General features: G+C 39.4%; 1 protein-coding gene across 1 annotated transcript in view; it reads left to right on the top strand.

The window, feature by feature from the left end:
- Nucleotides 1–26,518, top strand: part of MADD (MAP kinase activating death domain) — a 2,427,721-nt gene that overhangs the window by 1,568,665 nt on the left and 832,538 nt on the right. Inside the window, exon 23 of the mRNA XM_044082094.1 lies at nucleotides 23,115–23,273. Within this exon, the coding sequence (XP_043938029.1) occupies nucleotides 23,115–23,273 (159 nt within the window). The remainder of the gene's footprint in view (nucleotides 1–23,114; nucleotides 23,274–26,518) is intronic.

Below are 26,518 nucleotides of genomic sequence, written 5' to 3'. Positions count from 1 at the left end.
CTAAGTTATTGCACCTTGGGAAATTTTGTATATAAATCCTAGGTGGGCTCCTACTTGAATTCACAACTTCCATACCAAAATTCTCATAGTTTTCTATCTTCTTTTGTCATATTTTCCCATCTAGGTCCCTCTGATACAGCCTCACTATTCCAGTTCAAGTTCCATTCCCCCCTTGTAAATAATATTCCCTGTTGAAAAAATGTTTTCTTCCAAAATTCTCTCAAGTTACTTAGTAACGGTTTTAGGTGGGATATCAGTCCATGCAAACATACTTCTCTTCCTCTGCCAGTAACAAATCTACTGTTACATTTTTTCCTCAATCACTGTTGGAGCCCCACTAGCACTGAGGTTTATTTACTCCATTGTTGTTTGGTCCCTGATATTCTAGTTTAATATCCGTCCTGAAATCCTCTCTTTTTCAAATTTGTATGCTCTTTTTTTTTTTCTCCAGATGTGTCTCTTGCAACATTATTGTTTACACCCCATACTTAATGGAATTCAGTGCTCTGCATTTTTTTTCTATACATGTAAAGCCATTTGCCTTCCTAATAATATGGATGTAGTAGCCATTATAATTGAAAGCTGTTACTACTGCTTGGTTTGTATTACATTCCACTTAAAGTAATTGATGTCTTTTTCCCTGTATTCCCCTTTCAGCTATGAAAAGCAGCTTGAGTGCTTTCAGTAATCATTAACTTGTTGACTTAAGAATAATGCACTGGCTACCTTTAAATAAACTAAATTGTGAATTTTTATAGTAAATGCATTAATGTACTAAAGCCACTGGGGATGCAAGCACTCATATAAGTTATTCACTTCCCATAATTTCAAATTTAATTTATTTTAGAATGAAGTGCTTATTAGCTTATTAGTATGCCTATAAATGTCACTTTGTTTCATGTACAATTCACTTAGAAGACTGTGTTTAAATATGTCATTTTTTGGCACCTGTAAACTGCTTCTCTCCAAGTTAGTAATTGGAAGAAAACAGATTATAGACTTTGCAAATGTGTATGAAAGAATATTTGACATTTCAAACAGAATACACTGTTCATTATTATCTTAAGTAATTGCTTGCATCTGTAGTCTGTGTCCCTTTGCTAATGGAAAAATTCCCACTGACTTTGCAAATACAAAAAGAGCAACCATTTTCCATGCCTTTCATCATTTTATTTTTTTCCATGCGTATTTGCTTTAAAGAAAATTTGTCTGTGGCTCAAACCAAGTTTATTAATTGACATCTTCCTGTATATAAACAGGAAAAATTATCTTGTATCAATATATAATGTGTCCAGCACACTATTACATCCTCCACTCCAGCAGCCCAAGATCACAGACTTCCACATTAGCAGCATACTGATCAGCAGCTCATTTTCAGCTCTCCCAGTATGAAAACATAAACTGAAAAATAAGGGCCAGTGATATCGTCATCGTGAATAACATTCAGTTGCTGGCTGCAAGATGCCAGCAAAGAAGACATTTAGAGATCCTAAAAGATCATCATCCAGGAAAGGTTAAGAGAAAACACTAGCTGGGAATAATTTTGCAGCTGTTAAGCAAAAAGCTGTTCAAGCATCAACTTTGGTACAAGAGATGGTTTCCAGTGATTTAGAGGAAAAATAAATCAGATGTACTCAGTGCTGATTAAAATAAATGAAACACTGAAGGAATATAACTCAAATTACGAAAGGCTAGAGGAATAGAAGAAGCCTTAACTAGCTATTCAGATAAAAACTGCAAAAATCAGACTGAACTGAAGAAAAGGCTGGCTGGCTAAGAAGCTTAGAAGAGTTGTTTCAAAAACTGATTGAGTTAGAAGAGACAACACCCAGAGAAAAAAAAATGAGATTTTTCTGCGGTACCGTTGAAACTGAAAGGAATATAGTGCATTCATTTTATGAAAGCACAAATAGGCAACTGGACTCAAGTTTCACTGCAGGATTTGTTAATTAAAATGGCACAGAGTATATGCTCTGAACTTTACCATTAGAATGTAGCCAGCACCTATATTAGTAAAGATGTTATCATACCAGCAAAAAGAGTTGACCTGACAAAACTGTGGCACAAAAGAAAAGTATTAATTGGAGGCTAGAGTATGTTTCTGGAAAATGATTGTTCACTATACATCAGGCATAATAGAGACACATTTACTGCAACAATCAAAGAACATTGAGAGGCTGATGTGAGATCTGTGCTGCTGTATCTAACTGTCTTCAGAGTATTTTTCCTGGAGGATCAAAAAAACTTGTGTGGAACAGGCAAAGGACAGAGTAAAATTTCATCAACAAAAAGTAAACCAGCAAATAGAAGAGAACTCTGCTTCTCATTCTTCTAATAGTAAAGCTCATAGAGAGACTTTGCCAGTGAAACCTTTCTGAATATTTCAAAGGAAAATGCACAGGAGTTGACTAGAAGAATCAGGAGTAACTTGAATTTGAACCAGAGTGTAGTGTTTGGAGATGGAGATGATCAGGCAGACCAGCAACATTTAAAATGGTGATTAAATGGGAGCTAAAACATTAGTCACAATTGTGAAATATGACTATGCAAGAAAAAAGTGGCTGAAAAAGGCTAGACTTCTGCAGACATTTCAACTTGTGGGTGGACTGTGAAACATATACCTGACTTTATCATTAATGTTTTGAAGGACACTAATGAGAAGAAAGTAACTAAGTAAAAGTCATTTTTGTTACAAGTTTAAAGTAACGTTTGAAATTTTGGAACCTGAGTAAGAGACAGTAGCCTCTCCCAGCAGCCTTAATATTTCATTACATTCAATAGAACAGTGCACAATTTGGTTTTATTTAAAGGTAGCCAGTGCACTTTTTCTTAAGTTGTTTTTGAAAGCATTCAAGCTGCTTTTCACATCTGGGAGGGGAACAAGAAATGAGAAAAGAACAGACAGCAACCACTAAGTTGGAGCACAGGCTGTAGCATGCCATAACATGCACTTTAGAATGGGTAACCTTAATAGGATCATATGAGGTTACTAGGCTATAGACCCAAGGTCATTTCAGGCCTAGCCCGTTTCATCCCAATGTAATGTTGAAAATGTACATAGTTTTATGCATTTGCTCTATGTTAATAGGGGATGCAGGTGGTCTGAAAATGTATTTAGTATTTTTTTTTTCTTGCAGGTTTTTATTAAAGGAAAAAAGTCTTGAAAATGTGGCACAGCTTTAAATGGAGATGAGAAGAAACATCTGTATAAAAGATTAGTATGCCAAACATAAGTGTCTACATGTAAGATGAATCAGAAATAACACATTAAAAAACTGTGTACAGGTTTAAGAGGTGGGAGCAATAGCTTTTTATCATAATGGCTACTCTGTCCATATTATCTTGGAATGTAAATGGCTTTACCACTATTTACAAAAAGGACAGAGTATTGAATTACAGTTAGAAATGCTGAGTGCAAATAGCAATGCTGCAAGAGACACTTTTGGAAAAGAAATGAGCATGTAAATTTGAGGACAAATGGACTTCAGGATGCATATTCAGCAGAATATCAAAAACAAAAGAAAATGGAAGTAAAGATGCTGAATGCTTGAGGTGCTTCAGTAGTGATAGAAGAGGAAAAAAGTGCAGTAATGGTAGATTTGTGGTAGTAAAAGGCTATTGCAAAGGAGGGTACATATTTATTAAAAAAAAAAAAAGAAATGCAAGGCCACATATTCCGACAAATCCAGCTCAACAACGTAAAATGTAACATTAGAGCTTTTGTTTTATTTTATAACAAAACGTCTTCAGATGAAGTGAACCAAATACACACACACACTGTTCAAATGCAATTCTAAAAGGTCATGTGATAGCCAAAAACTTTTTAAATCATGTGATCAGCTTTAAATCATGTGACAGATGAATCTCCTGAACAAATCATGCATAAAGACAACATATTCCATAAGTTCAAAATTGAAGTAAAGAAAAATCAAAGGCTGAATATTTGAATATGTCAACCTTTTACCAAACAATAATGCATAGTTTTATGTAAGAGCAAGCATTAAATAGTAAATGCTATACTGAGAAAATCTGCCTGATAAAAAAAAAGTAGCAGTATGATCTTTCTAAATCTCTTAGTTTAAAAGACAGCTAATAGAAATCTGGTCATTAATCCCTGGCCAAGAACTTACATTAAGTGTGAGCTGCCAGTATAACTCATGTTCTTCCAACTTAAGTTGTCATGGGCCACCGCGTTCACTAAGGGTTACTTTTTCCATAATTGCAAATTTAAAACTGTCTGGCCTTTCTATTAAGTGTTTGGCTAGGGCATTGTTTGTATTCCTTTTCTTAATGTATAGATGTTCAGCAGTTCTTTCTTTGAACTTACGCTCAGTTTAGCTTATTTAGAAAACAGGGCAATGTTGACAGAGTGCAGCGTATACTACCCCTCCTGTCAGACAGTTAAATGCTCCTTTTATATAAAATGTAAAGTTCTTTATAACAAACTGTTCACCCATCAAAATGTAGGGGCAGATGGAACAGCACCCACATTTAGACATATGATGAATTTTGTTACTCTGTGTGGATGTTCTATTAAAATGTTCCACAATGTTTTTAAAATTACAACCCCTTCTGTATATAATGTGCGGTGTATCCACAACTTTCTCAATAATGTGTCTGTCTTCCCTTAGAATAGCCCAGTTCTTCTGGATTATGCCCCTAATACACTGTCAGCATTATAAGTTGTGAAAAAGGATCTAGTAAAGGTTGTATTTTGTACTAGATGATGTATGGATGCAGGGATGTTAAGTTCACTAGTAGGGTTATAAGCCATTAAATCCCTTGCTGAAGCATAAATTTCAGGTCTTGGTGTTTCACTATGACCTAAAATTGAATTAAAAAAGACCCTTTCTTTTTATCACTTCGAACATTAGTTGATTTACCATACAAGGTGATAACTTCTAGCCAGAAACATACTCTTTATTGTCGCACATTCATCTAAAAAATTATCAAACTGTGACACCATTCATGCTGCCCTTACGAACTGATCCTTGACTACAGCACGTTTTTGGTGGTGTAGGGTGTGAGCTTGAAAAATACAAATAAGTGTTTGAAAAGGTGGTTTTTTGATAAATGTGGGTGGAAAATTCAGCTCTCTTGTTGTCTTTAGATAGAAGTATGTTTAGGTATGCAATCCTAGATGTGCTGGACTCAAAAGTAAACTTTAAAAGTTTGTTGTATAATGTAGTTGAAAAACTTATTACATTTTTCAAGGTCATCATTCCATACAATAAAAATGTCATCCAAAAATGTGTATACAACACACAGTATTTCATAAATTCTGAATTAAATACAAATTTGTTTTCCCGTGTTGTCATTACAGAGCCCACCACATGCAGAGCCCATTCCTACACCTGTAACTTGGTTATTGTACTCGTGTTCAAATAATATATAATTATTTTTCAACATAATTTCAATTAAAGTTTCGTATGTGTTTACATTATCCTGACTTAACCTTCAGTGTTAAATATTCTAAAAAACATTCAATACCTTTTCCCTTGGGGGATGACAGCGTACAAGTCCTTGACGTCAACAGTAATGAATAAGTAATTTTCATTAAACTCAAGTTGATTTATTTTCACCCAAAATCCCAAGAGTCTTTAGAAATGTGTTTTTCTTGGGTAAAGAGATGTTTTCGTTTTTTGTCAAGGAGTTTGGCACATGGGTGTGTTATCGAACCTCTGGCATCCACAATTGGTGTCGGTGGCTTTTCAATATATTTGTGGACTTCTGGGATGCCAAAAATTGAAAGTATGATAGGTGCCATAGAATTCAAGTAATTGTATTCATTCAGATCAGTTTGTCTATGAATAAGTCAGTGTGTCCTTCACCCTTTTGTATGGTGTATTTAGCGACACTTTGCTATAGGTAGTTCCCGAAAGTGTGTCAAGCATTTTTTATTTGTAGTCATGTGCCTCCATTATCACCAAACCCCACCTTTGTCTGTTTTTTATAAGCCTCAAATTTTGGTCACTTAATTCTTTTAACAGCCTTTTATCCCCAGGTAGTGAATTGTCATTAATATTAGAGTTCTGTTTGTTTCTTTTCAATAATGACCGAAAGTCCAGTTTGCAAATTTTCTCAAAACACTGGACTGGGACTGTAGGATGAACTGGAGGGTTGTAAGTGCTGCATGTCCTAAGGGTGTTGGGAACAATGGTGGGGATGTCCAACAAGATATTCAGGTTCAGCTTTCTTATGTATTGTTTGAAGTCCATTAAAAGTTTTTCCACATTAGCATGTTCAGCGGTAGCAAAAGTTGTAATCTTCGTTCAAACAAATCCACACATTCGAACCTAAATAATGAGTAGTGTAATTGTATATTGGGAAATCCCATTTACTGTTGCTGATTAATACTCATGGCAAATCATTTGAACACAAGGAGAAGTTACCTCTGATTGTTTTTGAATTTCTGGTTCTGCAACTGTGTCCGACTCTTCTGAGGTGGCTTTGTCTGGAAATGCTGATTCCAGTAGTTGTGCTGCCTCACCTGTATTTTCTCTGAACGCAGTTAAAGGAGAGTACAAAGGGGGATTCTCAGTATTAGTTGCATCACTGTGTTGCTTGTTCATAAATGAGGTACCCTCCATAGGTGTAAGTGGAGGAACATCAGTGGTGTTTTGGTGCGTCCCAAATCTACGTCCCCATTCTTGAAAAACTGGGGGTCAGGATATGCTGTATGATTGAGATAAGGTAGCCTCTCTTTTTCAAGTTTTTTTGCTTTTCTATTTTTTATTTTTTGTAATTCCTCATCAGTACTTTTAAAGATCCTAGCATAATCAAATTGATGCTGTTCAAAGTCTAAATGACGAGTAATTAAGTCATTCAAAGCATTAATGTCCCCCACTAATTCCTCTATTAATTTATTATTGAAATTTATAAGTACCTGCATGTATTCGCTTCCATGCCGATCAAATAACTTCAGTAATTCCAAGTGCAGTGATAAATCCTTTATAAGTCCTGTGGGGTAATACCAGGAATGCAGGCATTTTGGTACATGATGTTCCTTTATACATTCAGCCAGGAATGCATTCTCCAGTTGTAATTTCTTGTATTTAATAAGTTTGTAATCAAATTCATCCAGGTATTCTGTAATGTTAGAAGTGGAAGTAGCAGTAGTGAGTTGTCATAGATGAATCTGGAAATAGCCACAAAGCCAATCTTGCAATACTGGGATGTTGCCAGTACTGTTGATTCTTGTAGTGTCATTGTCTGCAGCATCCCTTTGTAGTGTCATTGTCTGCAGCATCCCTTTGTAGTATCATTGTCTGCAGGATCTCTTCCTGCTACAGTATCTGTAGGTCGCAAAAGTTATGAAGTTAAAAGAAAACCACCACGGGAATCATTGGCTCTGTCACACACCCTCCCTGGCTGAGGGGGAAGGGAAGCTGAAATACTTTCAACTCAGTCAGCTGTTAAACTAGTAGAGTAAGATCCCCTACAGAATGTTACAATGAAAAAATATCCACTTCAGAAAGTAGTATCTGGGAATTCGTCAACCCTCCTGCAGCCATTATGTGTTGGAACCAAACAAAACCAAAACAGAAGACAAACTGATAAAAAACACATGCAATGCCATAGAGATTCTGACAAATCTAGTTGCAACAACTTAAAATGTAATATTAGCGCTTTTGTTGTATTTTATAACAAAACTTCTTCAGATGAAGTGAACCCAAATGCACAGACAGTTTAAATACAATTTTAAAAGGTCATGTGACAACTTTTTTAAAATCATGTGCCAACCAAAACTTTTAAAATCATGTGACAGCCGCATTAGATGTGGTGACCAGTTGCTCTCAAGCAGGTAAGTGAATTTAATTGAATTCATAATTTCTTTCTCCTTTAAATATTTTTTTTCTGCACATTCTCTGTTTATCTTTAAAACTTAGCTTATTTCCCTTACATAGTGACTGTTTTCTTATTTTTCCCCTTCTCTGTCATGCAAAAGTACCTCTGAATACTGACGTTAGTATTCTTTTCCTTTACACTTGCTGTATTCCCCTATAACCATTGGTACCCCACACACACTTTTTTTTTTTACTCTCACAAAAAAAAACACACTTTCTATCCTTTATTTGTTTTGTGTTTTTTTTTTTTTTTTGCTTAACCTTTTCTCTTTCAAAATGGCAGACAAATAAAAAGGGCCAGCTGGCTTCAAAATGTGTGGGAGAGGAAAATGCCTTATTCTGACTCCTGTAGCTTGTGTCTGTTGTTTGGGACCTCTTCACTCCAAAACGATTCTCTATATACCACACGTTCAGCCGTAGAGCTCTGGTTAAACGCACAAGTAAGTTGATTATTAAAGGTCGTCTTCCATCTACATTCAGTGAAGCATTATCTGGAGCTTCCCTCTCTGATAAAAAAGGGCACATCAGCATCATCTAGCCCTTCCTCTTCTTCATGTAAAAATTCCAAAAAATCTAAGAGGATGCTTCTGTTGGCTTCTACTTCTTTGTCAAATCCATCAGTTAAAAGACTCTAGCTTTGACTTAAAGCCTACTTGTTTTACCAAGAACCCAATACTCACCTTCACTAGACCTGGTCCCATTGAGTGCCTTCTGCCTTTTTGGAAAGGCCTAAGTCCCCTCTCTGATGTTTGCCCATCCTAGGAGTTTGACCAAGGGGATGTGGAGAGACTGGTGAGAAAAATTGTCTGAGCCCAAGTATGTCAGGGGTTTCCTCGGCTCCTACCCCTTTGGGTCTGGAGTTCTGTACATTGACTACCCCTCCTTTACATCCTCCTCTGACTACTTTTTAAGCTTCAGAGTTCTTAGATCCGAGCTGCCCAGCTCCATCTGCTTCAGATCCAAAGATAACTTTATCATTGGATCTGTCATTTGCTCTGAGTTCTTTGTTTCAGTCATCACTTCTCGGAGCCATAGCTGCCTAGTTGTCTCCGAGTTGTTGGGATAGACTCTGAAATTTTCAGAGCCATCCCTGCACCTAGGAGGTTCGGCTCGGGTAAGCTCGGCTCTTGCTTCTGCCTCAGAAGGATTTTCCTCAGAGCAGGGAAGGACTAGGATCCAGTGCCTCGCTCTCTTTGATCTGGAGTCTTGTCCCTATCAGGAGAGGCCAGCCTTTGAGGTTTTGGAGAGAGATATGTCTGCTACAGCAGCTCAGGCGGTCCCTACCTCCTCGGATCCTCAGCCCCCAACCCTGTTATCTCTGCATACAGAGTCTCAACCTTTTTCTCCACAGGGAAATTGAGTACTGAAACCCCAGGCTTCCCAGCAGGGCATTCCCATTTCTTCTGATAACTCCCCCCGAGCATCTCACTGAGTAGGTCCCTAAGAAGTTGTTGTGCAAGAGAACCTTCGAGGAATCAGTCACCAAAGAGACAGACTTCGATGAGGGCAAAGGGTCCCCAAGGTCACCTCCTGAAGATATCTCCTATGGAGACATCCTGGAAATTCTAAAACAGAGGTGATTGGGAGCCCAACAGTCCTTAGTCTAAGGAGTCTGTGTACCAGGAGGCCTTTGGTACCCGCCCATCTACCTCCTGTGTGTGTCTGCCCCCCAACAAGGTCATTGAATTGACCACTGATATCATTGAGCAGATTTCCTGGAGACCAGACCAAATTATTAATGCTCCTGAGGACAAACAATTTTGGATAAGAGGTGTACCTGTTGATGCCATGGTTGGGGCGCCGGCCATGAAGAAGGAACTAGCTGAGGAAAGTTCCTCTGTCCATCCACCAAACAAGGAGTCTCTGGCGATGGATAGGTTTCAGAAGCATGTCTGTGCTTCACCGACAGTCTCCTTACGGTCCCTGAACTACCTGGCACAGTTCAGTAGGTTACAGAGTGATCTGATTAAAGAGCTTTCGGATGCCCTCTCAAGATCCGTATCTGAGGAAGTATGAGCCTCTGTTATTTCCCACTTGGCTACCCTCCAGTCTATTTCTAACTCTCCTATGAGGCTCATTTCACATGTAGCTGAAAAACCAAGTTGAGCAGCGGGTTCATGCATTGCCATCAGATGCCACATCTAGTTGCGCTTGTGTAACTTTGTGGAGCCTTTCAGGTCTATGTTTGTCAATGTCAATGCCCCATTTGATGGCACGTCCTTATTTGTCCCTAAAGTAAGAGAGAGATTGTCCAGGTTTGAGAAAAATGGAAAAACTCTATTTGCAGTGGGCATGCGTTTCTCCTCTCTGCAGAGATCATTTTTTGGTCTCGCTACAGCCCCCTGGGTGTTTACCAAGTACATGGCAGTAGTGGCAACTCCCTTGAGACTTCATGGATTCTGGTTGTTTCTGTATCTAGACGACCGGCTCATTTCCACCCTGACCAGGCATAGACTATTAAAGGCAAGAAACAACATTCTCCAGACGTGTTTACATCTAGGAATAACTGTAAAGTATGAGAAATCCTATCTAAAACCCACTCAAAGTTTAAACTTTATAGGAGCAATTCTCAACACACAAGAGACAGTCGCCTCACCCCCCCCCCCTTCAAGGGTCGAGACTGTCTGATTGCAAGTCATAAAAATAATATGCAGCAACAAATTCTAAGTTCGGCTGGTTCTTCAGACTTTGGGATCCATGGCGGCAGCAATAATGCTTGTTCCGCTGGCCAGATTTCATATGGGAATTTTGGAATGGCTGTTATCAGCACAATGATCTGTCCTTCGACAACCAATGTCAACTCAAATAAAGATCACCAATATTTGCAAAAAAGATCTCAAATGGTGGAGTTAATCAGATAATACAAGGTCACCCATTTGTTCTCCCCGAGCTCAAGGTCACAGTGACCACAGATGCTTCCCAGATGGGGGGCGGGTATTTTCTGGGCAAAACAGTCCAAGGCACTTGGTCCCCTACAGAAGCCAACTTGCACAGCAGTGTTCTAGTGATGAGAGCAGTACTTTTAGCATTGTAGGCTTTCCAAGATGCTCTTCCTTTGTTAATGGTTGCAGTTCAATCAGACAACATGTCAGTAGTGTGGTATATCAACAAACAAGGAGGAACCTGATCCTATTACTTGTGTCCAGGAGCTCTCAAAGTGTGGTAATGGGTGATCTCATCCAACTGCTTTCTCATAGCAGTGCATATTCTGGGGAAGTCCATATAAGCTGAGGAGGTGCATTCTTTTACCTCATGAATGGTCCCTCAGTCAGAATGTGACAGGATATTCTGTCGATGGGGGTCAACCTTGCTGCAATCTTTTCACCCCTCTCCTAAACAAGTGAAGCAACTACTTTGCCCTGATCCCCCACAAATAGGAAGTCACTGAGGGATGCTCTTCTTCACAGTTGGCCTCCTGGTCTCCTTTATGCCTTTCCCCTGACTCCATTAATCCTGAAATTTCTACAGAAAGCAGACAAGTTGAAGAGCAAAGTAATCCATATTGGCCTCGACAGATTTGGTTCCCCTTCCTCTGGCCTCACTTCATGAATCGTGGATTCTGGATCCAACTCCAGACCTCCTGTCTCACCCGACAGACATGATTCACCCAGACATACCCAATCTCAGGCTGTGACGGTATGGCTTCTCCAGTTCCATTAATAGCCAGACAATTTATGCTGCCCTCTCCAGTCCAACACGTGCTCCTTGCAAACCATTTATACGTAAGCTATATTCCAGTAAATGGAAAAGATTCATTCACTGGGCATTACAGAGTAACACTGATACCTTCTCTGCTCCAGTTCACGATATTCTTGATTTTTCAGCCCAACTTTTTAGTGAAGGGTTGTCATCTTTGACTGTTAAAATCCACTTGGCAGCAGTATCCATTTTTCACATTTTTTTCCAAGGTTCTTCAGTTGCTTCACATAAACTCTGCAAAGCATTTGGTGCTGCAGGGTATTATACACCCCCCCCCCTTTCGAACGAGCAGCCAAGTGTTATCGCAAATTCCTTTCTTGGAAGACTTGTCATCTTGGTAGCCATTATGTCTTCCAAACCACCATATTTGATTTTTCAGAAAGACAAAAAGAGTATTTCTTCTTACTATTTTTTTTTTTTAACCAGAGGTGGTATAAAGGTGGTATCTGAGACAAATATCAGTTTACCAGTATTTTTTTTCCAAAATTTGAGAACAAAGGTGAATACTTGTTAAATGTATTAGATGTTCACAGACAGTTGCATTTTCACCTTCATAGAACCAAAGATTTCAGGAAATCTCACCAATTATTTGTTCCCTTCTCAGATGTTAAATTGGGTAAACCAAAGTAACCTTGCCCAGATGGCTTACCAGTTGTATTACTTTAATTTATGATTGATTGGCCATGGCCTTGCCAAAATTGTTACAAGCCCATTCTGCTAGAACAATGGCAACTTCATCTGTTTTCCAGACTAGAGCCTCTGTGGGATGACATTTGTGCAGCAGCAACTTGAGCTACTTCTCATACATTTGTTACTCATTCCAAATTGGATCTAGTCTCCAGGGGTACAACATCATTCGGTTCAGTGGTGTTGAGGAACATCCTTTCTTGAGTCCTCCCAGGATTACAGGTAGCTGGGGGCTCTGTCCCAACAGATGGGGATAGAAAACTTGACAACAACAACAGATAAAGAAGTTATGTACTCACCATAACGTTCCATCTGTGTTCATTTTCATTCTTCAACCCCCCCCACCAGCCCCCCCCCCACCTTTGAACTCCTAAATGAGCGAGCAATCTTAGGTGGGCACTTAACTTGTACTGAGCTCTAGACATAGTCTCTGTGGATACTTCTGATATTTTATTTTACTTCTATTAACAAACAAGATGTGCGGTACTTAGGAATGGTGCATTATGGGTAAGGGAGAAACTTGAGAGTTTTTGGGTTACCACAAGCTATTGTAATGGGAGAATCTGATCCAAACCCATAGGTTGAAGAAGAATGAAACCGGACAACACAGATGGAACTTTATGGTGAGTACATAACTTCTTTGTTTGTGACAGTAGCTTGTGCATTTATCTTGGTCAGGAGTGTATAAAAGAATTTATTTTACAATGTATGCATTAAAGAAGAAAACAAAATTTCTATAGCTTTTTAGCTGAAAAATTTGTTCATTTACAATTTTTAAAGAGCCTAAAACATTCAATTTAGGAAATGTAAGGAAAAGGTAAAGTAGATTATGGAACTGAAATCCGATTAGAACGAAGTGGGAGGAAAATAATGTAGAAAGATTATTTACAAGATATAGGAAGTAATTAAAGAAAAAGAACAGGTTATTCGTCCAGAAAAGTTTTTTTTTTTCATGGTATTTTTGATACAGTGTAATATTTCTACCCCTCAGGACAATTAATAGCATCATTGGAATCTCACTTTCTGCTTAGTAGGAGTAACTGGTCCTTGCATACTGGAGTAGCCATTTATTTCTCTTTTTTTATCTTTAGGTTAATACATGGAAAGTAAACAAGTCATTGGTAATCACAGTACTGTTTTTTTTTTTTTTTTACACTTCTTACAGTACTAGTTGTAAAGGCTTAGCCTATGATCTCCTCACTTTTCTTTAACTTCTTATCCTGATATTCTTTACCCAAAGGATGAAAGTCAGGGCAGCAGGGAAGTGATGCTTTCTGTATGGTTTGGGGGTGTGTGGTCATATGTACTTAGTGTTGAACACTCTGCTCAGGGGCAGTCATTAAGAGCTCTTTTAGATTGATGTTCCCAACTTAGAGGTCCCTTAGTTCGATGCACACACGATTGAATGTCATTAGTGGTTGCTGCATGAACAGAACCCCCCCTCCCCCCACACCATCTCATGAAAAGGTAGTCAGTTGGTTGACCATTCATCCCACCCCTACCTTCCAGCCAGTTTTGCAGTGCCTAACTCTTCTAGCTGAAGTCTAGTCACAGTTTGATGCCTGCTCCTGTGTCACTAGGGCTTGCTGCTGACACATTACTTATGGGAACAGCAGTGCCATTCAGCTTTTTGTCTAATAGAGTAAAGCCTCATTCCCCTAGAGAGTGGCAGTCACTTGTGCCTTTGTGCCACTGCTATGTATTTTTATTGAAGCAGTGTGGCTGTGTAAAGCAGATTGGAAGTAGAGCTTTCTTTGTTATGGCTGTCCTATGGGATATTTGGTTTTAAGCATTTAGTGGTGTCAGGTTGTAGATTAATTTTTTTTTTTGTATGAAGTGCTTTGAATTCTGTCCTACTGGCTGTGAGCTACTTTAGGAGTAATTTCAGTTTAAGATGGTGGTAGTTTGTGTGAACTTACTGTAATCCTTTTTTTTTTTTTTGAGAGAGAAATTTCTGAAAGGCCTCCTCCTTTACTTGGATCCACCTCACTTCAGACTCTAACATCTCTGCAACTTTGGGATTTTCCTTTGTACACTGTTACATAGTAGGGAATTTAAAAAAAAAGTTGATTTTGAGAGATTATAGGTCTAGATCAGTGTGTGTGTATACCTTTAAGAAGCTATCCAGGGGCTTGCACAAGTGTATAAATACAGTACACGTGCAAGCTAGACTACTCTTTTGTAGTAAGCAGTTGAGATGTATGTATGTAAGGTGTGCCTGTTAACTAATTAGTTTGTATTTTATGATGCTGTTATCCATCCTGATGTGTTTCTATGTATTAAAGCATCTAAACAAAATATCCCACCTGCTTGTCATCTGTTATATAGAGATGAGCGACATGAAGTCAGAAGTGGCATGTCTAAAGGGACATGGTGTCAGAAGCGTCATGTCTAAGGGCATAAAGTTAGAGGTGGTATGGCTAAAACGACTTAAGGCACTTGCTTGTAACTGGTGGAATATGCAAGAGTGAATCATCCCTAAAATGTGCAATCTTCGCAAAACAGTTCAGAAACAAATTTCAGGTATTAAAACTTGCTCAGCACTATTTCTTTTTGTAAAATATGAAGTGAGGCATACAGAACATTTTGAATGATATTCGCATAAACAAATATGCATGATATTGATAAAAAATATTCAAATTATTATGGAAAATGTTTGAAATAAAGTCCAAATTGCATAAAACAAATAAAATAAAGGGGAATCAACCTCATTTTCGCAAAGCATGTATTTTTTCTTATTAAGCAAACATATCCGAGTTATCAGAAGTATATAAAGTGTTTGCATGTTTGTGCAGTGTTACAGTAATTCATTTTGCAGAATACAGCCATTACAGAGCATGTTTCGAAGAGTTTATTGTGCATTTGAATGTTACAAGATCAGAGAGCAGTTTCTTCGTACATATTTACAAGGGCCATATTTTCAGTGTGTTTGTTCATAATTTGTGAGCATGGCAGATGGATTTCAAAAACCCCGGGCACTTGTGTTTGACCGTATTATTGCTGAGAACTGGAGTGTATTTGAGCAAAAGTACAGTTTCATACAGGCTGCATTTTCTGTTAAAGACGACAGTACAGAGGCATTTATTCTGCTTAATTTAGCTAGGTCAAAAGCCATAGAAAGGGAACATTCACTTGTGTATGCACCTGCTATCTGTACCAGAGATGGGGCTGAGTCAAGGGAGGACCCTGAGTGCTTAGAATGTAAATTTTGAGAAATGTGTAACCCCCCCCCCCCCAGACAAATGTTATAATGGAAGGGCACTTATTTTACACAAGGGATCAAAAGCCTGGTGAAACTTTTGCAGCATATATAACTGACTTGAGAAATAAAGCTAAAACATGCAGATTTGGTGATTTAAGGGATGAGTTGATAAAGGACAGACTTGTGTGTGGTGTTAAAGATGATGCTGTGAGAAAGATTTTGTTTTGTGACAGTGATTTAATTTTGAGTAAGGCCATTGAGATTTGTCAGATGTGCGTGCTCACAGAAAAGCACACAGATATGCTTATAAATGAGAACCGCTCTAGAAGGCATAGTAACATAGCTTGTGTGGGTAGTATGCAGCACTTTATAAAAGAAACAGGCCCAAGCACTTGGCAGCAACTGTAGCTCCTACAGCATTCACTGGTAAACCACAGAGCTTTCTAGCAAATTTCAGAGTTCGCACAGTCTCAATGAAGCATAAGAATGAGTCAGCAAACTCAAAGCATGGGCCCCAACCTAGTTTAATTGCCATCTGTCGTAATTAGGGTTGCCAGGTGTCCGGTTTTTGACCGGACTGTCCGGTTTTCAGACTAATTGTCCGGTTACAAATTTTATTAAAAACCGGACACATGAAGTCCGGTTTTTGTGCCACTGACACGATCTCAAGCATTTCTCCCATGCCATCTTTACTCACTCTCTCTCCCCTCCTTATTGCCTTTAATCCTGGTGTGCTTTGTGGCTATAATTAGAGCCATTACCTGACTCCGGACTGTCCACAAATAAGGGACCCTGTCTAGAAAACGGCGACTGCCTTTTCTTGTCTACAAAAAATAAAATCTTTTCATTTAATTAAAAAAAAAATTTTAAGGGTGTTCTACTTTAAGAACACCCTTTGCGTCTTGTCGCACGCACTGATGATGCAGAAGAAGCTGAAATTGCTTACATGACGTCTTCATCTTCCGACTGCGCGGTGGAATTTGAGTTCCTGTCTCCAGAAGACATTTGGAGTTTAGACTTCACAGCGGACCACAACAACAATGAATGAATGATTGGACACAAATTCAGAGAGGTAGGGGTGTGTGTGTGTGTGTGTGTGTGTGTGTAAGGGTACAGGCAGCTAATACACAGGATCGATTCGTACATACATTTTTATTTATCATTATTTCTTTAAAAAACAATAGCCACACCGTATGATGGCCTGGTGCTTTCTCCTCATTTTTTCGTCATTGGAAAACACCTCTGTTTCTTCTGAATCTTTCAGTTTTGTTTCAGTTCTTGCTAAGCTTGGCTGCAGCCTGCTCCAGCATGTGATTTACCCTGCTGTATCTGATTATACTTTCAGTTTGTCATAGATGAAACTCCTTATGACTTATATTCCTCTTGAAGCATATTGTCATGAACTCACAAAAGATGCATACAATAACAGCCTTCTTACATGACTGTGATATGCATATGTGTGCATTTGCTCTGCTTAAAACGTAAAATGTTGAATAAAATATGGAGAGACAACTGAAAGAGAAGAGAATGTAAGGCAACATTTGATGGCAGTACTTTCAAAAGCAGTTCAGCAGCTGTACCATGTAAATAACTGGGCATTTATGTTTAAGATGCTTGGCACATGTAGTATTTCTTTGTTACACTTCCAGCATGCAGTTTCTTGCTCAACAGAACTGCACAATATAATGTTTTTTTTGTTTATGCACTACACATAAATTATCCAAAATAGCTGCAGAACATCCAGTTTTTTTTCCACTGTCACAGAAAATGGCAAGCCATTTGGGTAAGTCAAACATTTCTTATCAGCTGTCGGAGGATAAGTGTTTATACTCTTGTTTGCTATGCTATAACATTCCAGCAGTTTCTTTGCGATGTTTTTGAGAGATAACATGCCAGATGGTTAAGTAGTGAAGCACCACGTGACCTTCAATTACTTGTTGTGTAGGAACTGCTTTCCTGTGATAGAGGTGGGTGTGTCTGGTCTGTGACAAAGAAACTTTAGTTGTTGTATTTAGATAGGTGAGAAGTATTCTGTTTGAAGGCAAGATTATTTTGCCCCCCCCCTCCCGACACACTTTCTCTGAAAATATATATTTTTTGAAACATTATAGAGATGCCTGAAAACTATGCTTTAATGCTTTATTTTTGTACATTTTATTTTGTATTTTTTTAGCTTGAAATCTGAAAATGTAAGTGTTGATAATGGTTTAAGTAGTAAATTGCATATATAAAATGTTAGATGTTATTTGTAATTTTCAAAGTATACCAGTGGAAAGTCAACATCTGTGGGGGTATTCTCCACTGGCCAGATGCATTTTATTTGAATCTGGGTTTTAATACTGTTTTAATGAATGTGAGCTTCAATGGCAGAGAAGTTTAGTGCTTGTGCTAAGTCTATTTTCATTGTGGGACTGTTTTGTTTAGAAAATGGCTATCGGTGTTTGTGCATTTTACTTTAAAATCTGTAATCATTGCAGAAGTAAATAAAACAGCTGCTTACTTATTTAATGGTGAAGAAATACAAATAAACAAAGAAAGGTTTATCAGTTTGCCATAAGCTCAGATCAGAGTAATTTATTTAAAATAAGTGACACAGCTTTGCCTTGTGTTGTGTATGAGTAGATCCAAGGATTTAAATTTTGCTTGTGACATAAATAGGCCATGTTGATGAGACACAAATGTGTCTCACAGGGTCCCCATGCACTGGAACAAGCGTCCCATAACTTTGACCAACAGGTGGGAAATTGGAAATCATCCCTGTTGCCACCTATCCGTTTTTTTTCTGGACTATCCACAAATCATTTATTCAAGTCTCTGGTAGTCAGGAAAACACTGTACAAAGTCCAGTATTCTGTTTTACAAAAGGAAACAGACTGTCAGTGTTTGTTATATTGGCTGATTTACTATGCTTTTTTACAGAAAAGCATAGTAAATCAGCTGAAAGCAGGCATCCAGAACAGAAAGTGGGTGTTCCCATCATCTGATGTCACCGCGATGTCACAAAAGGGGGTGTGGCATGTGTGGGAGAGGGGGTGGGGATGGGCGGAGTTATGGGTGATGCAAGGGGCGTGACCTTAGTCCGGTTTTAGCCACAAAGAAATCTGGCAACCCTAGTCGTAATTGTGGTGGAAGTCATGAATCTAAAAGGGAAAAATGTTACTCGTTTGGTCAGCAATGCCACAAATGCAATAAGTGGAATCATTTCAAAAGGTTTTGTAAATTAAAAGGCCCACATTTTTTTCATTAAAACAGAACATTTTAACAGCTGCAGCCCTACTATTTATGTGGATGGTGTGTCAGTCCTTCATGAAACAGTTAATGCAGTAGATTTAAGGGCAAAGAATTAAGTATTTTGTACTGTTCAAGTAAATGGGAAACACATAGAGCTCAAATCTTGACACAGTTTCCAAGTGCGATGTTATGTGAGCAGAAACATTTGCGAAAGTGTGTCATGGTGAAAGGCTTGATTTAGCAAGGTGTGTGAAGCTTGTTGCTTATGGAGGTGAAGAAATCCAAACTGAAGGCTCAGTAGTGCTTTCATGTTACTCTGTTGGAAGAAGCTGTGACTTATTTTGTGTGGTCGAGGCATTAGGGCTCAGAGACAGTTGGAAAGTGGGACTGCTTTAATTTAATAACAGAGTCTATCATGTTAACTTAAAAAAGACCACTACTCCAATTTCGCCCAGTACATTTTTTCTACCTGTGCTGATCTTTTCGAAGGCAACTAGGCAAACATCCAGTTGTGTACTGTATGAAGTTAGACCCAGAGGTCAGCCCAGTTATCAGGCCAGCACGAAAAGTTGCAATAGCTATGCAGGACAGTCAAAGCCAAGCTAGATAAAATGGTGTGACAAGTGTGATTTGTCCAGTTGAAACTCCAACTGAAAGGTTATCTTCCTTGGTGGTAGCTCATAAGAAAAGCTCAGGTGACATCAGAATATGTATTGATCCATGAGATTTGAATAAAGCACTAAAAAGACATCATCCAATGCACATAGTCAAAGAAGTCGCAGCCTTGATGCCAAATGCCACTATTTTTTCTGTCTTAGATTCAGAGAGTTAATTTTGCAAATTAATCTTGACAAAAAAATCATCATTGCTCACTATGTTCAGTACTCTGTTTGGCAGGTACATATTTTTGAGAATGCCATTTGGGATAAATTCTGTACGAGAAGTCTTTCAGTGTGCAATGGAGCAAATTTTTCTGGGTATCCTTGTGTTATTACAGTTGACGTACTGCAGGAGATCATGATGAAGCAGAGCATGACAGAAACCTCAGAAAAGTTGTGGAAAGAGCACATCAAGTGAATCTTAAGCTTAATCCACAGAAATGCACATTCAGGCTACAAGAGGTTACTTATGTTGGTATTTATTTACAAGTACAGGCCTACGGCCAAACCCTTCAGAGCAAACAGCCATTCTCGAGATGCCAGCACCAGACCACGTTCAAGTCCTGCAATGATTTTTTGGCATTGGCCAACTATCTAGGCAAGTTCATTCCAGACTTGAGCCAACTATCAAAACCACTCAGAGAGCTGACGCATAAAGATCTATCCTGGTCTTGGTTAGAGCAACACCAAAGAGTATTTGAAGCCTTGAAACTTAAAATTGCTAGTTCACCAACTCTCAGATTTTATGATGTTCACAGGCCAGTTACACTTTCCTGTGATGCTTCAAAATTTGGTCTTGGTGCAGTCATTCTTCAAGAGGTTCAACCTGTTGCCTATGCATCGAGAACTCTTACCCAAACTGAGATGCAGTATGCCCAGATAGAGAAAAAGCCTTTGGCAATTGTGTTTGCATGTTAGAAGTTCCATGATTGTTTATGGTAGACCTATTCAGATTGAAACATACCTCCAACCCGTAGTCACTATCTTGAGAAAACCTATGCATTCAGCTCCAGGCAGACTGCAACGTATGATATTGAGATTGCAAAATTATAATTTCAATCTTGTCTACAAGAAAGGTAAACTTCTTTGTCTTGCTTATACGTTATCCAGATCACCCAGAAACACCACTGAACAGAATGAGAACCTTGATTTTGAAGTCATGGAAGTGAAAAAATTGTCTTCCACACATCTTGAGCTAGGAGATCACACAGCCACCGATCCAGTTTTACAAAGACTCAACAACTTTATCGATTAAGGATAGCTGTCAAAGCAATCGAGTTCACCTCAAAAACTGCAACCTTATTTTGCATACAGAAATGAGATTCTGTCTGACAAAGGTATCATTATGAAAGGTCCAAAGGTAATTGTTCCAAAGTCCTTGCAACAAGAGTACATGACTGTCTTGCGTCGTGGTCACCCAGTTACCGACTCTACCAAAAGAAGGACAAGAGGTCTAGTATTTTGGCCTATGTCACAAGACATTGAGAGAGCACATCGTGTTCCATGTGCAATAGTACTAAGCCACATTTAACAGAAGTAATCACTTCAGCTAAACCAGATTCCCGAACTACTGTGTACAAGTCGGCACAAAGTTATTTCTGACAGTAGCATGCAGTTTACAAGTCAACAGTTCAAAAGATTTGCTGAAGAATGGGACTTTACTCATGTCACAAGTATCCCTGAATACACGCAGTCAAATGGTTTGGCAGAATGTGCAGTTCAAAGTGCAAAACAGGTACTTAAGAAATCAAAACGAGATGATAGTGATGTTTTCCTGAATCTCTTGAATCTCAGAAATGTTCCTTGTGATAAACATCTTGGTTCACCTGTTCAGAGACTTCTGTCGAGACAAACCAGAACCACATTACCAATTAGTAGTCAGTTGGTTCCATGTGTTAAGAAAAACAGGTCAATGAAAGCCAGTCTGTTAAAGAAACATTTAACCCAAAAGTCCTACTATGATAAAACCAGCAAACCACTCAGTCCATTACGAGAAGAAGTAAGGATGCAAACGTCCAAAGGTTATGATCAGATTGGTGCTGTGATGAATATTTGCCCACAGCCGAGACCATACATTGTGGAATCACAAGGAGCAGAGTTTAGGCGGATTGGGATGCATTTGAGACAATGTCCGAGCCTATAACACAGCACATAGCCTGTGAGAAAAACTCTATTTCAAAGCGAGTTGTCTGTTGTTCCAATTCCAGAGGACATTCCTGTTCCTGTGATGAATCCAGAAGTTCCTGAATGAAGTTGTGCACCGCAGACTGTCCCTATTGCTAAATTTGGTCCAAACTGTTCTGTTAAGAGATATGGTTACATCTCTGAACCCTGTAACAGATATGAAGCAACTTGGACAAGAACATTGTGTTTTGTTTCTAATGTCTATAGTACTGCATGTCTAAGTCTGATATTGTTTTTACAAAGGGCAGTCTTTTTAAAAGGGAGGATGTAGATCAGTGTGTGTTTATGTACCCTTAAGAAGGTATCCAAGGGCTTGCACAAGTGTATAAATACTGATCACATGCAAGCTAGACCACCATTTTGTAGTAAGTAGTTGAGATGTAAACATGTATGTATGTAAGGTCTGTCTGTTAGCTAGTTTGTATTTTATGTTGCTGTATCCATTCTGATGTGTTTCTATGTATTAAAGCATCTAAACAAAATGCCCCATCAACTTGTCATCTATGTTAGAGACGAGCAGCAATAGCTTAGTGAAATTGTTTTGTTAGGAAGTGTTCTGGATTTCACCTTAGTGAAAAGAAAATAGAATCTATTGTCCACATTTATATATCTAGCTGCATGAGACCACCAGTATGGTTCACAGATGTCAATCTACTGAATATGGGTGTTAGATCATATTCTGGTACAGAGCAAGAAGAGACTGTAAACCTATAGGATATGGCCTACTTCAGAAAATCTCAAATACAGCTATGGTGATTTTTCCATTGTAAATCTCGATACAGAAAAGTGTTGCTGTTAAATGGTTGTGCAGATAGGAAAGTGAGTTCTCTTGTCATGCATTGGATCCAGAGGAGCACACCGTTTCATAATAGGTCGAGACTTTCTTCTTTTTTTAAAAGTGTTAGTGGGGAAAATTCCTTGTATAAAACCTTTTTTTAATGGTGGTTTTCATTTTTTTGCTGAAATTCGCTGTCTTGACTATCAGCCCTCCCTTACAGATGCTGAGTTGACCTATTCTTTCCTCCAAAGGTGTGTGCTCTTTAGCTCATTTGTTCTAAAAGTGATGGTTGAATGCCAGGAGTGGTGCTGTCACCTGTGCAAGAGATGTTTTCGTATTGTGGACATGACAGTCACCTTATACACATATACATCGTTGTGCTCAAATGACAGGAGTACATTTGGCATTTACAAGAAGTGCCATCTTCTTGTGACCGATGTTTCCTCTCAAAAGGCACTTCCATCCTTGCAGCAAGCACTTCCATATGTTCTGTGACTGGGAAGTTTTGTTATGGAGTGTGTCCTCCTTGCACACTTGGCTGCCACTCATTACAGTGTGTGTACCCCCCTGTGACCATGCACGTTAAAAATCAGAGAGCGAGCAGGCAGTGCATTATTACTCCGGTCTGTGTCTAGCTGGGAGGTTTGTTTTGGCTTGCTTTTTATTCTTTCAGTGTTTTGTGTTGCTGTCTGTATTAAGAGTTCCCTACTTGTACAAGCACTGAAATGATAGAACTTTAAGTAAGCAGAGTATATAAATTAAGAATATGCTGGATTTTTCCTGTTTTGTCTCTTAACCCTTGTTTTATTTGTAATTTCCACTGCCAGGTGAGCAACAGTTCCGGAGAAACCCTAGGAGCAGATAGTGATCTGAGCAGCAATGCAGGAGATGGTCCAGCAGCGAGGCTTGGTGCCAGCTTGAAACTATCCCGTGGCACGCTGTCAGACAGTGAAATTGAGACCAATTCTGCTACCAGTTCAATATTTGTAAGTCACTAAAAATACTTTAATTATGAAGTACTTGTTGCAGAATTGAAGAAAAGAAAGTGTGGGTTTCAGAAAGTCCAAATTTATGTAAAATGGGAATCTGTGCACTATATATATTTTTTTAGTGTAATAAATAAAAGTGCATCTCCTTTCAGTATTCTCTCATAACAAATCATAAGCAGAATTATGCAGCTTAGAATACACATCTAGGTCACTAATTTGGATTGCAGTAGTATAAAATGGGTCAGTCAGTCATGTGAATCTGATTGGGCAAAGCAGCATTCACAATGATAGATGTTCTTCGTGTTTCACTGTTGCAGTCATCACACTTGGCTTATCTGCCTGCAGGTAGCCCTCAGTCGGCCCGAATACCAGAGTCTTAGTATTTCTGCGCCGGATGCTGTTGCTTCTTCCATGACGTCAGGGGTATAAAAACAGGCAGCCAACGCCATTACATCAGTCTTTCTTGCTGAAGAGCCCGAAGCAGAAGCAGTTCCAAGTGCCGGTCGGCCACTACCTGAATTTTTTGTTTTTGAGTTTGTAATCCTGAAGTCTTCTAAAGCTAAGTACCCCATTGGGGACCCTTTTTCTTTGCTCTAAGTGATGTCAGAATAAGTTAACAATTGTCTTGCCTGTGGAAAGCAAATACCTCACAGACATTTTCATTCTTACTGTGTCACCGATTTAGGCCCAGACCATGACATCCCTCGCTGTCGGTTTTGTGCCTTGTTTAATGCCTGAACCATCCGTCATCAGGCTATCTTTGTTGCTAAATTCTTTCGCTCTCATTCTCCATATTCCAAAATGGCTTCGGTAAGCCATCCAACTACCGATCTTCCAAAAAAAAAATGTAAAGATAAAGACAGACCGCATAGGTCCAAAACTGCCAACAACGCTTCCGTTAAGCTAGTCGCCAGTCCGCCGGTACTCAGTGAGGCGCCTTTGTAGCCCCTGATGCCCGCTTTTGTGGATTTGCAGGCCTCTGCTGAGACCCATTCGGAGTCCAGTATGCCGCAAGATGTTTCTTTGACTATGGAACCTGCAGATGTCTCTACCTTGAATGGATCCGGAGCAGGCACCGGCTTCTGGGGGTGTATTTCGACCTACCGATGTTCGGATCAAACCGACGACTTCATTTTTAGCCAAAACTGCCAAGTTTCTTAGGCCCAGAATACGCACTACGCCTAGAAAATAGATGACCAAAGCACATGCTCCCATGCCACAAAAACAAATGCTTAGAATGGCTGAAGACCTTATCACCCTAATTAGGGGAAGCTAGCCTTCCCCTGCTAAGAGACAAAGATTTGAGTTTCCTGATGATTCTACAGACCAGAAGTCCGATGACTCTGACCCTTCTGATTATCAGCACATGCCCTTATCAACCTATGAGGATTCAGATGCAGAGGAATCCATTCCCTCTGCTTTCCCTCCAGAGGATTTTTCTTTTGGTGAAACCTTGCATACTTTGAGAGCATTTCTGCTGGGAATGCCAAGACTATCCTCAGTTCAAAAAGAGACTCGGAATTTTTAGAGTTGCCTCAGCACAGGCTTCTAGCTATACCCCCTGTCCTGGATGTTGTAGATGATGTTTTTATGGAATCCAGTCTTACTCCAGATACATTACCCTCCCCGGCCCCTAGGAAACCTGACAGGTACTACAGAGTAGCTGATTCCCACAAATTTCTCCAAGAATCCTACTGCTGATCCAGAGACCATTTCCCAGGGACCTAAAGGTATTAAGGCTACTACAGCCAAAAATCCTACCCCTTCGGCAAGGGATTCCAGAGCTTTAGACAGATGGGGTAAGAAGGTATTTACCTCTGCAACTCTTGCCATCAGGGCATTGAATTGCCACTTTCACATGTTGAAGTACCAGCAACATATTGTGGAACTAATTAAACAAAAAATGGTGTTACTTCCAGACTTTGCAGAAAATATTTACAAGAGCTAATGCATTCTGCAAACCAAGTTAGTAAGCATACTTTGCAGTGTGGCTTTGTTGCCCTAGAAGCATCTTGCAGGGCTGCAGTCACTGGGTCTGTACTGAGAAGGCATGCTTGGCTGAAGGAACAAACATTGCCAGATCATGTCAAATCCAAATTACTAGACGCTCCTTTAAATAAGGACTGTTTGGCACCAAAGCAGAAGAAGTTCTTAAAAAGATGGAAGAAAAAGCTAAATCTATGCAAACTGTCAAAGAATTCTTACAAGTGCGGCCACCTAGATTCAGTAGGTATTGGCCTTCAAAAAACTGGTCCTTTCCAGCCCCTTCCCAGAATAAACCCCGGGGAAGCAGGCCACCCATACTACAGTCTCAGGGTATGCAGAGATCTAAACAATGGAGTGCCCCCACATCAAAAACAGAGTGGTAAGCCACCCCCTTATGGAAAAAGTTCACAATGACGTATCAGTTATCCTTCCCAGCCCTGCCCAATTACTTGTGCCCCTAGGAGGAAAACATGCCCTTCATGCAAAAAACTGGATGTCCATTGCTCAGGACCGATGGGTCCTAAACATTGTATACCAGGGGTACAAATTCTACTTCCATTCACTGCCAACCCCAAGCCGGTTTCCAGACCTTCCTCCAAACCAGTGGGCAGAGGCTCAAAAGCAAGTACTTTCTCTGCCCAATATCAGAGCTATTCAACCTGTTCCATTAGAACAAAGGGGTCAGGGTTTCTACTCCAGACTTTTCCTGGTGCCCAGAAAAGAGGCACCCAATCCTGGATCTATCAATTCTCAACACCTTTCTGGTGGTCCCAAAATTCAAGATGCTTACCCTGCAACAGCTTCTCCTTATGCTAGCCAAGGATGCCTGGTTAGTCACTCTAGACTTAAAAGAAGCTTATCTGCACATCCCCTTAAGGGAGTCATGCAGAAAATATCTATGTTTCAGGGCAGGCTCTATGCACTATCTGTTCTCTGCACTTCCCTTTGGCTTATCTACTGCACCCAGAGTATTCACAAAGTGCCTGGCTCCAACCATTGCATACTGCAGGCAGAGAAATATCCACATTTTCCCATACTTGGATGACTGCCTGATTCAGGTGGACAGTCAGGAATTGCTGCTTCGGCACCTGCCATTTGTAAAAAACCTTCTCACTTCATTGGGGTACACAATCAAAAAGAAATCACAACTGGTGCCCAGTCAAAAGATTGTATTCCTGGAAGCCAGCTTGGACACGACTTCCCAGATGGCATTTCTCACTTCAGAAAAACAGATTCATCTGACAAACTACTTCACA

Source organism: Protopterus annectens, chromosome 9.part0, assembly GCF_019279795.1.
Source record: "Protopterus annectens isolate FY-2018-M chromosome 9.part0, PAN1.0, whole genome shotgun sequence".
NCBI lineage: Eukaryota > Metazoa > Chordata > Ceratodontiformes > Protopteridae > Protopterus > Protopterus annectens.
This window is presented reverse-complemented; position numbering and strand designations above follow the sequence as displayed.